General features: G+C 35.2%; 1 protein-coding gene across 1 annotated transcript in view; it reads left to right on the top strand.

Moving 5' to 3' along the window:
* Positions 1–15,443, top strand: part of CWC22 (CWC22 spliceosome associated protein homolog) — a 68,898-nt gene that overhangs the window by 30,595 nt on the left and 22,860 nt on the right. The window contains exons 7-13 of the mRNA XM_004701467.3: positions 2,099–2,267; positions 2,632–2,685; positions 5,123–5,258; positions 5,368–5,574; positions 5,667–5,729; positions 9,652–9,759; positions 12,633–12,714. Coding sequence (XP_004701524.1) covers positions 2,099–2,267; positions 2,632–2,685; positions 5,123–5,258; positions 5,368–5,574; positions 5,667–5,729; positions 9,652–9,759; positions 12,633–12,714 — 819 coding nt within the window. The remainder of the gene's footprint in view (positions 1–2,098; positions 2,268–2,631; positions 2,686–5,122; positions 5,259–5,367; positions 5,575–5,666; positions 5,730–9,651; positions 9,760–12,632; positions 12,715–15,443) is intronic.

Here is a 15,443-nt window from a genome sequence, read left to right as displayed (position 1 = left end):
TTTCCCATCCTCATATAAATATATTTGCATATGTACATGTCTTTATCTAGAACTCTATAAATGCTCTTTCCTCTATTTCCCTTGATTTTCCTCCTGGAGGGACCCTTTGTCATGAAAATATATTCACTTTGCCAAAGGATATCTGTTAAAAAGCTTGGATTTAGATTCGGGCTCTGGGTAACCTAAACTTTGTGGCCTTGGATTAATACAGTTTTCTTAGGTCCCACCTTCAGCATAAATTTTGATGATAACATTTATAAAACACAGAACAGACAACTAGAGGAAAGTGGGTTTCTAGTCCTGAAAATGGCCAGCAATAGATGTTTTTGAAATTGACTTGGTGGATGTAGGCGTTAGAAAGCTGTCTTTGTATGCCTCTTTCCTATAATTAAAGTATTTTAATACTACTTAATAATTTCAGGAAATTCAAAGTACTATTAGTATTTTTCTTCAAAACAAAAGGCATTCTGTAAGTAAGCTCTTTAATAAAATTAAACCTATTTGTTACTTTCTAGACATCTCAGACATTTTAATATTCCAATAGCTCTGAAGACTAAGGAGGTGGTTATATAGGACCCGGTAGAACTGCCTCTATGTGTTTCTGTCTTTCTCTGGAGGAGCACTGGTGGTTTTGAACTGCTGATCTTGCAGATTGCAGCCCAACACAACCACAACACCACTAAGACTTGTAGGGGTTATTATGTGGAGCACTTATATTGTAAACCTATTTTACAAAAAAATTATGATGAAACCACTATTAACAGCTTTCTAGCCATAGTGTTCAATAGAGTGAAGGTTGTTAAAGTCTGTACATTGAGTTGTCTTGCCCTGAAATTTTGCTAATAAATATGGTGATATTCAAATAAACCAGCTAACTATTTTTAGTGATACCTTTTAAGATTTTTTAATGTAATTTCTGATTTGTTGTGTAGCATTATTAATCTTAAAAAGAGGATTTATAAAATTTAGTTAAAATTAGAGCAAAGCTAAGTAAGCTAAAAGGAAAAGAATTTGCCCTCAATTTAAGTATTTTTAATAATCCCATTTTAAAAATTTTAATAAATTCATAAGAAGTGAAAGGTAGTCATTTATCACTTAAAGAAATAACGGAGTATTGGACTATAAGGTTGATTGGCCAAGACTGGAGGACCAAGACTATGTTAACGCAGTCGCCTCTAATTGATAGCTATCAAACTTTCGAAAATAAATTTATTGTCCCGGGGATAAACGTTGCTGTTTCCAGGTGTCTAAAGCAATAGTATAATACCGAAGATGGTGGTGTCATCATCATTGTTCACCCTATTTGTTATTAGCAGTTACTGAGTTATGTGCCAGGGCCAAGATCGTAATGCTTTTTCCTTAGGACCATTTTGAAAGGTAGATTCAGCCAATGTGAAGCAGAATCACCTTCCTTTTGCCTGATTCCCGGGCGCACATTCTCTGCCTTTCTACTGTTGCCTCATTTGACTACCTCTGCTGTGTGGTCTGGGATGCCTTTTCTTGTTCCAGCAGCGACTCACTTGTCATACTAAATCTAATAACTGTTAAAACATTAGTTTTTGATCATTATTTGTTACATGGTTAAAAATAACTCTTCAATAGTATATTATAATTTGTCATTAAATGTGTAGATTTTTTAAATGTCAAGCTCAAAATCAGAGGTAAGAGAAACAGGAGAAGAGGAATTTCAAGAAATTTTAAAAATTGTAAAATTTTAGTCTAATAAAAGCAGAAATTCAAGTTTTTCTCTAAAACTGTATTTATTTACTAGTAAGACAAACTTAACCTCTTGAGAAAGTTGTGAAAATTTTGTTCTTTTTTTTAAAAAAGCATTTTATTGAGGGCTCTTACAGCTCTTGTAACAATCCATACACTACTTGTGTCAAGCACATTTGTGCATATGTTGCCATCATGATTTTCTATTGAGCCCGTGGTGTCAGCTCACCCCCCCTCCCATGGGACTCTTGTTCTTGTTTCGGGTTGGCGAGCATTGCAGAGCAGTGTGATCACTGGCACTGTAAATGAGGGTTTGGGGTTCTTTGACGTAAGTCAGGCATTGTTTTTGCCTCATGTGTTGTGTTTTTTCTTTTATAAACAGAGGACTGCTGTCCAGATCTATTCTGCAAGCACAGAGTGCTTCTCCAATTTTCACTCATGTTTATGCAGCACTAGTGGCAATTATCAATTCAAAATTTCCACAAATTGGAGAGCTAATCCTCAGAAGGTTAATTCTTAATTTTCGGAAAGGCTATCGAAGAAACGATAAGGTATGTGATGGACTTAGGGACTTGTGGACTACCACAGAGAGACAGACTAGCAAACCAAGTATCAGTAATAATGAACAATGTTAATTCTGCAGAGGAATTTTTTAAACACTGTGTAATGGAGTCATGAGAACTCTTTAGTTCTAGTAAATATCCATGGCCACAAAATGTATACCTAAAACTAGAGCACTTTAACTGGTTAGCCAGGAATGGCACTCTTTTGTTGGTATTGTTTTTTCGCCTTAAAATTTCCATAAAAATTAATTTGGGTGTATTGCTTATTTCAAACAATGTGTTAGTAGCTTCTGTAGATGTAAAAATCATTTTAGACTATAGATTAACTTTTGTCTCTCTCTTCACTTTTCAGCAACTTTGTCTGACGGCTTCAAAATTTGTGGCTCATCTTATTAACCAAAATGTGGTAAGTAATTCCATGCAGTATGTGGCTCTATTCAGTGACATGTTTGTTTCTTTTTTATTTATATTTGAAATAAGTATCTAGGATGATATTTTACTTTAAAACTATTAAATTCATTTCATATTCTTTGATATTAAAAGAAAGCACAACATTCTTACTTTTTAAATTGATCTAAACTCTTAATATTGTATACAATTGCCCACAATTTAAATTTCTACAAAGAAAACAATTTAAGTGTTTTGTCTTTTTGTTGTTGTTGAGACTATGCACAGCAGACAGAGTATATACCAGGTCAGTGGTTTCTGCATGTACAGTTTGGTGACATTGATTACCTTCAAGTTGTGCCACCATTTTCAGTCTTGGCTGAATTGTGCTTACCTCATTATACAGAAGCTCATTTCCCTTTAAGTTTCTTTTCTAATCTCTCCAGTTAATTGTTTTTATAAGACATCAAAATTCATAGTCTCTTCTCCACACGTCCCTCCTATACCTAGTGCTCATGCAAATGTAATAAATAACTGGTATTCTACAAGCTTGATTTCTTGCAATTGCATATACATAGTGATATTTTTAGAATCAGCTTCTCAAATATAGATTAAATTATCTTAATTTGTTTTAAATACAACCAGTTTTTTACTACTCTTGTCTTTGTGCCTATTTTGTATCTAAAGACTATTGGGGAATATTAATTTAGCTTCTCTTTGAACCTGAAAAAAAATAGTAAAATTGTTCTTATACTCAAGATTTCTTTAAATTTAAATGCTCAAGATGCATATTAAATTTAGTATCAATAAGTGAAAGAATTTTGATCATACTTAATCTTGTTTTAATGGCATTTTTTTACTTACATGAAATTGCTTCTGATGTTTATCTTAAAAAACCTTTGGATTTTAACCCCATCTCATTACATATTTTATTGTTACATTTTATTATTATGTATTATTTTAACCTCATATTAATACAGTGATGACCATGTAAACAATTTCATCTGCCACAGAACATAACATATGGTTCAGTTTTTTAACTATATGTATATTACACTTGAACTAGAAATAATTTTTGGCATTGTCACAGAAATTGACTAGCTTGGGACAGAATTTTCTCTTCACTAATGAAAGACTTTTTGAACCTCTTCTCTCCTCTCAGATGTATTTTATATACTTTCGTGGATGGTAACAGGAAATTCTTCTGAGTTGAGATTCAGTTACCTCTTCCTCATCTCAAATGAATAGCTGATTTAAAAAAAACATGCATGAAGCTTTGAACATGCTTTCTAGTTCATTTTCCCTTTACAGTAAAGCTTCTCAATAAGATTTTATTCTCACTCTTCTGGTCACTGCTAATGGAAATTCATTTTTAAACAAGTCAGGTTTATTTTTTGTTTGTTTATTTGTTTAAATGTTTAAAACTGTCCAGAAATCTTGACGATGTTTTTGAGTAAAATTAACATTTGTATATATTAGGACTATTTGCTGTTTGACAGAATTACTGCATGGATAACTTTGGAAATAAATATAAATAGTTATGGTCATGGAAAAGCCTACAAAAGGAGACATTACTAACATAATGGTTATAAAAATTATCATTTTAGCTATTGATTCATGATTTTTCAAACTTTACTTTGAAGTTATAGTGTTGCATGTTTATAATATTAAAAGGTATGTTGTCCCATGGATATATGAGGGGGTACCCCCCAAAACTGCAATTTTTTCCCAAACAATGCATTTAAATTTTTTTTTACTAAATACCCTTATCACCTTCAAAGTACTCCCCATTACACTTACATTTGTCAAATCTGCTGTTCCATTCTTGAAAACATTGTTCAAACTCACCTGTTTGGATGGCTCACAGCACCTCCCTCGCTTTTCCCTTCACTTTTTATATGTGTTCAAATTCCTATCCTCTCATGCCCCTCTTCATTCGCGGAACAAAAAGAAGTCACTTGGAGTGAGGTCAGGTGAGTGAGGTGCCAAACACTGGCTGCATGAGCAGGTACATTGCCTATCAACATTGTGGCAAAACCATTCCCCCATCTGCCACAAATCAAGCCTTTCTTGTCACATACTGTTACGCAATCTTTCAGAACCTATAAATAGCTTGATTAACACTCTGACCTGGTGGAATGAACTCCCAAGTGCATATCCTCCTCACATCAAAAATACAAACAAGAATCGGGTTTTTTTTGCAGGGGGGGGGGGCCTCCTATGCTGTGAAGCAAATTCACATTTTGTGAGCATCATCTGGAAATTCTGAACAGGAAGTTACTGAAAGTGAAAGAAAAAAATTACTCCATGTTTGGAGAGATTACATATATAACATTTTGATATCATTTATGTAATTTTGTAATATACAGATTAACTAAGTTTGAAAATTATGTCAACAGTAAGTTAATATACCTAAAAGCATTTTTTCTTTTTCAAATGCCTTTGTTTTACTCAAGGCACATGAAGTCTTATGCTTAGAGATGCTCACTTTGCTTCTGGAAAGACCTACGGATGACAGTGTTGAAGTAGCTATTGGTTTTTTGAAAGAATGTGGACTCAAATTAACAGAAGTATCTCCAAAAGGGATTAATGGTAAGTGCATCCTTTCTTTGATATGGAGCATTTATTTGAATATTATAATACTTACTGCTTATTTGTCTTACTGTTTATTTAATTGTCTTTTCTTTCTTTTTAACTTTAGCTATATTTGAACGCCTTCGAAACATTCTCCATGAGTCTGAAATTGACAAAAGAGTTCAGTATATGATTGAAGTGATGTTTGCAGTTCGGAAAGATGGCTTCAAAGATCACCCTGTGATCCTAGAAGGGCTTGATCTAGTAGAAGAGGATGATCAGTTCACCCATATGCTCCCTCTGGAGGATGACTATAATCCAGAAGATGTTCTCAGTTAGTCTGGGGCAGCTGCAGTGGGGTAGTGGGGCACCAATAAATGCAAAGATAAAAAATAAACACTTTTCTGGTTTGTTTGTTTTTTTAAGATGTTTTCAAGATGGATCCCAATTTTATGGAGAATGAAGAGAAGTACAAAGCCATTAAAAAAGGTACGTAGATCCTGCCAGTAGCATATGCTTGTCTCAAAGATTAAGCCATGAATGTCTAAGTACGCACGGCCGGTACAGTGAGAAAAAAAAAAGGTATGTAGAATAAACCCGTCAGGAACACTACTGGGAGTAGTGATACCATGAGGTAGGAGGAAGGTGGGGGGAGAAGGGAACAGATTACAGTGATCAACTTATAACACCACCACCCCCGCCCCCCAAAGGGGATGAACAGCAGAAACATGGGTGAATATAGACAGCAGATGGGGTAAGATATGAAAATAATAATACTTTATAATGTATCAAGGGGTCACAAGTGGGAGAGGTGGGGAGGGAAATAAGGAGCAGCTACCAAGGGCTCAAATACAAAGAAAATGTTTAGGAAATGATGATGGCAATATATGTATAAATGTACTTAATATAATTGATGTATGGATTTTAAGAGCACCCGATAAAATGATTTATTTTTTTTAAGTAGACCTTTTAAAAGAATTTATCTTAGATAAGCAGATGAGGGAACTACATAAATAGTGATGAGAAACATATAGATCAGTGGTCCCCGCACAAAGAATTCTCTGTTTTTGTTGAGCCATTCTCTGTATTGTTATTGTCTCATGCTCACCCGAGACCATTTTCTAAAGTGAGGTTCACTGTAGCCCACCAATTTCCTTTCTCTAGTTTCCTAAGAGCTGCAAGTAGTTTTGTGGAATTTATTTTATGCCTCGTGTCGTCCTTTTTAACTTGGGAATTCCCCATCCATTTCTTTAGGGCCTCTGAGAGATTGCCTAATACCTGAAAAGTAGCCCTTTCCTGTATTATTATAACAGTTCTTAATCTGTGGTCTAAGAGTTTTTTGTTCTCCTGAAAATTAGCTTTTGTCTGTGCAGGCTATACCTATTGGCATTTATTAGGGATTAAAACTGGAAATTTTAAAATAATGTTATAGTTCTTGTTACATTAAATAATTTATTTTAAAATAATAATGGCAAGCCAATTCATGTTAACATCTTAAATATTTTTAGGAAAATAACTTAAAAAATAAAAATATAGTGAGAATGCCATGTTTTGTATTACTGCAAATTTGCTGAATGTGTGACTACATTCAGTCTATTGTAACACATAGTTTTGATTGAAGCCATTGAAAGAAGTAAGCCTGCACAGTATGTTAGATGGAAAAGGTGTGACTATTGTAATAGTTTTTTCAGATAATTATGTGTCCAGAGGTTCTGCATCTGCAGGGATAGGGATCCAGAAAGTAAATCCTTGCTCTGTCATGCCCTGAACACTTCACTGAACCCACGTGAATAAATGGATGTGTGAGCGTGCTCTGCTGTAGCCTCCCTCCCACCTGACCATGTTTCACAGATCCCCCGTTGTTTGAGCGTTATTCACCTTGTGCCTCATTCCTCCACCACTTATCTTGTGTATGCACCTTTAGTTTCTGTGGAATCATGGCAGCTTAAAACCAATTCAGTTGTCAAACTAATCCATCAACGAAGGAGTATAAGGTGCTGTTATTTACATAGTATTTCTATTGTTTGGGTATTATAAGTAATCTGAGATGGCTTTAAAGTACACAAGAGGATGAAAAGAGATTATATGCAAATTCTACACCATTGTATTTAACTTGGGTGTCCATGGATTTGGTACCTGATTGGGGTGGTGATTCTGGGAATAACTCCCTTAGATACCTGTGGATACCTATATATTCTTGTTACTATGGTAATATTCAGCAAGTGATTAACTTTTAAAGAGAAATTGTTATGGGATTCTTAAGCACTATTAATGCACTTTTTATACTCTGTTATGTGAAATTTCCTTAGTCTGCCTTGTTATATGGATCTTTTATTCCTGCATGATTTTATAAATGTTAAATGTGCATTTGGAAATTACGTAAACAATGTAAAAAGTGTTACGTTTATGTATCTACGACATGCTGTTATGCAATAGCAGATTATCAACATTTGTTGATACAATTAGGTGTTTTCAGAAACATCTTAAGTATCAAGAGACTGTCAAGCTAATCAACATTGATTGTAATTTTCTCTTAAAAACTTTGATTTTCATCATGGTGGCAAATACTTTTGTTTTTCTTGAATGACAGGCTCACTTTGAGAATTGGAGAATGCCTAATAACCAGTTTGTCAGCTAGTCTTTCAAATAAAAAACTTAAAAAAGAGCTAATTCATCTTGCAACACAGTCTCACGCATGCTTTTCCTTACAATGCCAATCACCATGACACATCTGTCTTTAGTAGAAGTGCTGTATAACATGAGCTTCATGTTTTGTCACTCAGACTGTTACAAAAGCAACCTGAAAGCTTCCATTTTAATAAAATGAGGTTTTACTTCTTCACCACTGACATTTTTAAACGAAACTAGCCTTCCCCTTCCCCTGTGCCAGAGTGGGGCAGCAGAGAGTGTAGTGATGATCAGTGCAGTTTGTTGCCTTGGTTGTGCTGGAATTGCAACCGGTGTAACTGACTGCTTGGGAACCACCATTAATGGCACACGTCACCACCGTGAAACTGTCAATAATGCCCTGCTGTTACTAAGAAAATAGTTTTGACCTCATAGATCACTGGACCCGACCTCAGGAGCTCATAGACCGTATGCTGAAAACCACTTTATTCAATCCGTTAAGAAAATCCAATAGCCATTGCCTCAGGGATTCTGATAAGTAGATTCTAAAGTGGAAAGCTGAGAGGATGATGTAAACAGTTAGATAATTCGTTTGACCTTCATTCTTTCATAAAATGTTGTTCTAAAGCTGGCATGGAAATATGGGCACAGCAGGAAGAGAGCACAGCTTTAGTAATTAGCACCTAGAGTGACCCAGGAGTACTTGTGTTTTGGGTCTTACAGCAGTTGGCAAAACAGCAGGCATGCCTCTGCCTACTGTTGAATGCTAACATGCTTTCTCTCTTTAAAGCCTAAGCCATCTTGCATAGTAATAAACTAGATGTCACATATCACTTCTCCAAGTTCACTTTGCTAGATATATTCCTGAAGAGGTGTGTGTATCAGATAAAAGTCTGAAAGAAACTTTTTTTGTAGAATAATTTGTTCCTCGTAGTGTCACATTTTCTCCAGATAGTCAATATTATATCTTCTGATTTATACTGCTTTCGTTAACTTGAAAGACGCTATAATTTTTCCCAAAATTAATTGGCTCCCAAACTTTCTAATTAAATCAAAATGCAAAAGTGAAGTATGCCCTGATTATAAAAGTACAATGCATACAAGAAAATAAGTGCCAAATATAATTTTAGTTTTTGGCCTGCTTACATCACTTTTCGATCAGTTTCTAAAGGAGAGTTTTATTTTAAGAAGTTATAGATAATTCATTAAAAGTACTCATCTTACCAATTTTTGTTAAGATTTTAAAACTTTAGTTTTTACTTACATATAAAATGCCTCTGGTTGGATTATATTATGCAATTTAATAAGTATACACCTTAATAAAAACCTTATTACTTATTAAAAAACACTAATTTATGCAATTAGGTTAAGTAAATCATTAACAAACTTTTTCTATAGCTATCTTTGCTTGTTTTATAATTATAGTTGTAATGGAAGTGTCATATTTTTACTCCACTATGCCAGTTCCCATTCTGTTTTTTTTCCCATGGTCTACTTTTGGAAAACTTAGACTTCCCTCTTTGTTCACATAACTGCTTTGTTCAGTGGCCACTTTTTATCTGTCCAAAGAATGATAACTTATGGCGCCCTCTAGTCAAATTAGTTGTAATGCTTTCTTATCATCGAGGCAATAATGAAAGCCTGTGTGATGATAGTTTAGTGTTGTTATTTGATACAGTATTATTTACTGTGGTTTTCAATGAATTGATAATATCTTGTCAGAATGAGATACCTGTGTATAACTTACTAATTAATTTTACCCTAAACTTTTTTGGTCTTAAAGAAATTCTTGATGAAGGAGACAGTGACTCAAACACAGATCAAGATGCTGGAAGTAGTGATGATGATGAGGAAGAGGAGGAAGATGAAGAAGGAGAAGAAGATGAAGAAGGTAAAGGTGCTTATCAAGTAACATAATGTGAAATACTGTAAAGGTGCTTATCAAGTAACAATGTGAAATACTGTAATGTTCATTGAGTAGAAGGATATTTTGCCTGGACACATTTCACAACTACTGGAGGTATTTTTTGGTTGGAGAGGGATGTTACTGGCATCTAGTAGGTAAAGGCTAAGGAAACTTAAAACATTTACAAGTCACCAACAAAGAATTATTCAGCCCAAAATCTTACAAGTTTGAGAACTCCTTCTCTGAAAGTAATAAATGAGAAAATTCATCTTAACATCAACTTGATTTTTTTGTTGTTTTTTATTACTTTGGTTCTATTATAAAATACAAAGAAGGTATTTCCATGTTGAGTATGTGAAGTTTGTGCAGTTGTGGCAAAAATGGGACAATGAGAATGACTAGATATCTGCTGCTCATTAAGGCAAAATACACTGGGGAGGCCAAAGCTATCTTTGTACAGAAGCAAGCTTGGTGTTCTTCATCTTCAGCTCTGGTTTCCACTATTATTTCATGGAAAAATAAAGTCAAAATTGTACTTTGTAATACATATATTGCATCTCTGAAAGCATTAAAAGTATATTATCCTCAGAAAAACAAAATGCAATGCCAGTTGATTCCAGTTCATAGTGATTCTACAGAGACTGCCCTTGGGCGTTTCAAGGCTGTAAATCTTTACAGGAATAGAAAGCGTCGTCTTTCTCACACAGAGCGGCTAGAGGTTTCAGCCTGCTTACCTTGCAAGTCGCAGCCCAACTGGTAACAAACACTACACCACCAGGGTTCCTCTTTAAAAGGGCATATGTACAATCGGCCATCTAGCAGAGAAGCAACAAACTTCACATGGAAGAAGCACACCAGCCTGCGTGATCATGAGGTGTTGATGGGATCAGGTATCCGGCATCAAAGACCCAAAACAAAAAAATAATCAATGTGAATGGGGGAGTGTGGAGACCCGAAGCCCATCTAGACAATTGGACATTCCCTTACAGAAGGGTCACAAGGAAGAGACGAACCAGTCAGGGTGCAGTATTGCACCGATGAAACATACAGCTTTTCTCTAGTTCTTTAATGCTACCCTCCCTCCATGGCCCCAATTCTACCTTACAGATCCGGCTAGACCAGAGCATGTACATGGGTACAGAGAAGAGCTGGAGACACAGGGAGTCCAGGACAGATAAACCCCTCAAAACCAATAATGAGAGTAGTGATACCAGGAGGGGAAGGGGTAGGTGGGGGGAGAAGCGGGGAACCGATCACAATGATCTACATATAACCCCCTGGAACAGACAACATCAAAGTGGGTGAAGGGAGATATCAATCAGTGTAAGACATGAAAAAATAATTTATAAAGTATCAAGGGCTCATGAGGGAGAGAAAAAAATGAGCTGATATCAAGGGCTCAAGTAGAAAGAAAATATTGAAAATGATGACAACATATGTACAAATGTGCTTGACACAATGGATGGATGTATGGATTGTGATAAGAGTTATATGAACTCCCAATAAAATGATGAAAAATAATAATAAGAGGGCATATGTATTTTAGTTCGCAGAGCATAATAGCTCTTCTATAACATTGTAAAATAAGTTTAATGTTTTTTAAACATTTAACTATGTTTTAAACTATGTTTTAACTATGTTTAAAATTCATTTTGCATTAGAATTTATGAAAGTACAATTCAAATAAATATTACTATTAAATATCTGTAAGTAAAGCTATCATGTTTTACAAAAGAAAAAAATTGACCAATAGATATATTTGTTAGATTTTCTGACCAATTATATTGATCCACTCTTCCTTCAAAGTGAATTTCTTCCCATGAGTTATTTCAAATGATTAAATTCACATACAAATTTATAGAGAAGCAGACTCCTTTGGAAAGATGACTATGATGGGAATATGAAACATAATGAACGATATTTTACCAAACAACAGCAAGAATGCTGTGTTTTATAGTCGCTAAATGAGCAGTAACGAACACAAAAAGTTTTCCTGTTTTGGTTCTAGACTTGAGTGAACAAAACTTATTAAATAAAATTACTCTTAAGATAAAGCTAAAGAAAACAAAAATCCTCACAACTGGACCAGTAAGTCACGTCATGATAAATAGAAAAGATTAAAATTGTCAAGGATTTCATCTTGCTTGGATCCACAATCAATGCCCACGTGGACCGCAATGAAGAAAGGACACATTGCATTGGGTTAATCTGCACAAGACCTCTTTAAAGTGTTGAAGAGCACGGATGTTACTTTGAGCACTAAGGTGAGTCTGACCCAAGCCATAGTATTTTCAGTCACTTCACATGCATGTAAAAGTTGTACTAAAGAAGAATCAATGCATTTGAACTATGGTGTTGGCGAAGAATATTGAAAGTACCATGGACTGCCAAAAAGCACCCACAGATCTATCTGTCTTGGGACAAATACCGTCAGAATGCTCCTAAGAGGCAAGGATGGCAAGACTGTGAGTCACATACTTTGGACATGTCAGGAGAACTCAGTCCCTGGAGAAGGACATCGTGCTTGGTAAAGTGGAGAAGAGCAAAACAAGAGGAAGGCCCTCCACAAGATGGATTGACGCGTTGCTGTAACAAGGGGCTGAAACATAAGGGAAAATTGTGAGGTGGACGCAGGACTGGGCATTGCTCTTTCTGCTGTTCATGGGGTTGCTCTCTATGGGTTGGAACCAACTTGCTGGCAAAACAACAAAGACGTGAAAAAGTTACTTAATGTTGTAAATACTTAATTTACACAGAAAATCTTCTTAAACTCAAATTCTGAATCATTTTATAAAAAAATACATTTTCAAGTCTTTACTTTTATTTTCTTAAATTTTCCTGTGCTTAATTTCTTCCAGGACAAAAAGTGACTATTCATGACAAAACAGAAATTAATCTTGTCTCATTTCGTCGCACAATTTATCTTGCTATTCAGTCAAGGTAAGAGGTGAACATTCAGTAGTAGGGCCTCATTTTGACAGGTAGATCAAGGATGTACTTTATAATTTGATGACAGAATAACTAGATTCTCAGGCAATCTCTTTACCATCACCACCACTACCAAGTGATTAGTAATTCAGGACTTTTTTTTTTTAACTTAATTGGAAGGTTACATAATTAAGCATTTTTAGCTCTCTCATTGCTTATAGTTCTTTATAGAGCTAGCATAGTATTCAATTATATAATAGAGATATTTATCCTAATCTTGGTCCTAAACAGAAGTATTATTAACTATTGTTTACTGATGTGCTATGCCGATTGAAATGTATATCATTACCAGTGGAAATGACTGTGTGTAAGCCGGGTTTTTCAGCACATTTTTAATGTAGTTTTTGTGGTGAAATTAGGTGCCTTGGCTGATATTTGGGTCGGCTCATACTTCAGTATATACAGTACACTTGAACGTTTTGAAGAACCTTTGATTTAAAGTTAATATCCATTACCTTCCACTACTGTCAAGGTAATTCCAACCTGTGGCAGCCCTATGTAAGGTTAGAGACTAAATGTTTATGGGAGCAGACAGCTGGTGGCTTTGAACAGCTGACTTTATGATTAGCAGTCCAGTGCCTAGCCCACAATGCCACATGCCAGACCCTGTGTTTGATTTTGAAGAGAAATAAATGAGAATGTTAAAAGCTTAATGCGCTGTTGTTTTTGGTGAGAATCAACCTATTGAGTTAGTGGGCACGGTATTTACATTTTACACAGGAGGAGGATTGTTTTCTCAGTTTTGTTTCATTGCTAGGTTTTGTATATTTCCATTTAGTATGAAGTAATAGCAATGATGACTCATAAGTAGGAGTCATCTTGTTTTCATTCTGTTTGAAAATTTTTTGGCTTTGGATTCATCTTCAGTGAGAGGAATATTAACAGCCAAACATGGGTTGGAAGTGTGGTTGCTCTTAGCTATTTATTTTTCACATGAAAGAGAAAACTTTCAGACAAGCTTAATAGGAGAAATTGTTTTATTAAAGATTCATACTCTTAGAGTTTGGCCTTCTTTTTGTCCTTTGTATATATTGTATGGTATATTTGTGAACAGCTGATTCACTATTTTAATATTATAATTAACTTTAACTTTGAAGAGTTTTGTGAAAGTCTTTGGGTCATTATTGAAAAGAAAGCATTTTTAAAAGTGACTTGTTGGTACTTTGTCAATCAAACAAGACATGGAAAAATCTAAGTGTTAATAGATACATGGCCTTTATCCTAGTAGTAATAACCAACTTTAAATGTTGATAATTGTTTTAAAAAACAATTTTATATATAACAGTGTATTGGGTTTTGTTTGCTTTATTTATTTACTTTGAATGTCTTGACTGAATTATATACAAAATTACCACTAGAAAAAAAATTGGGAAAACATTGTTCAACACTGTTTATGCACTACTGAAAATGAAGTTAATGGAGAACCACCACTATTTGAACAAGTGGTGTTTGGTAAAATGTTAGGTGGGGTGGGGGGGAAGTATCACATAGAACTATGCCTGTGATATTCTCTTAATTGTATAAATTTCCCAAATACAAACCAGTTGGCATCCATTTGATTCCAACTCATAACCCGAAGGCAGGATAGAACTGTCCTATCAGACTTTCCAGGTTAAAAATCTTGGCAGAAGCCATGCCAACTGTCACATCTCTGTTCCCTGGAGGAGCTGGTAGAGTTACATCACTGACCCTGTAGGTAGCAGCTGACTGTCATCATGGCACCACCAGGACCCCTTGTATACCACAGTAGAGATCAAGGCTAAAACGTAATCGTAAGTCTGATCACTATGAGATAATTTTATATAAATTCACATTTAGAAATCTTGAGAATAAAGCTAGGTCTGATAGTTGAACTACATGGAGAATTTTATTTTCCAATTTCTTTCAAACCTTTATTTTCCTCTTACTGTTCAGGTTCCTTAAATAAAATAACCCTTTTTTTGTTTTCGCAATATAAACTACAGGATTGACTTTGCTCCTGAAAACAGTGCATTCCTGTTTTTTGTTTATTTTAAATGATGTTTCCATCTTACTTTACATTAAAGCTGTAGCATCAGAGTGAGGTGACACTACCATGCTTCCACTAATTTAACGTTTTCTAAGATTGGACATTTTGATAGACTCATTTGCCACTGCAGCTTGAAAACTGGCATTAAGTAGACAAGACAGTAGTTTAGTAAATGTGTCCCTTTTTATGTTTTGTTTTATAAGGATATCTACATACATATTTTTAAATTTTATTTTATTGAGGGCTCTTACAGATATGTTATCACCTTTTACAAAACATGTTCTTTCTACTTGAACCCTTGGTATCAGCTCCTCATTTTTCCCCCTCCCTCCCCCATGTCCCCTTGATAATTTATAAATTATTCTCTTTTTTTCATATCTTAACACCGACCACTGTCTCCCTTCACCCACTTTTCTGCTGTATCCCCCTGGGAGGGAGTCCATACGTCAATTATTGTGATTGGTTCCCCCTTACCCCACCCCCCACCCCTCCCTTCCCTTCCCCTCCTACTGTCGGTGCTCCACTTACTGGTCCTGAGGGGTTTATCTGTTCTGGATTCCCTGTGTTGCAAGATCCCATCTGCACCAGTATAGATGTTCTAGTCTAGCCAAATTTGTAAGATTGAATTGGGGTTGTGATAGTGTGTGTGTGTGTGTGTGTGTTGGGGGGGGGG

The sequence above is a fragment of the Echinops telfairi genome, unplaced genomic scaffold (assembly GCF_000313985.2).
Source record: "Echinops telfairi isolate 266 unplaced genomic scaffold, ASM31398v2 ScPeMD7_3;HRSCAF=10, whole genome shotgun sequence".
NCBI classification, from domain to species: domain Eukaryota; kingdom Metazoa; phylum Chordata; class Mammalia; order Afrosoricida; family Tenrecidae; genus Echinops; species Echinops telfairi.
The sequence above is the reverse complement of the archived record's forward strand: the minus strand, read 5'-3'. Positions and strand labels throughout refer to the sequence as shown.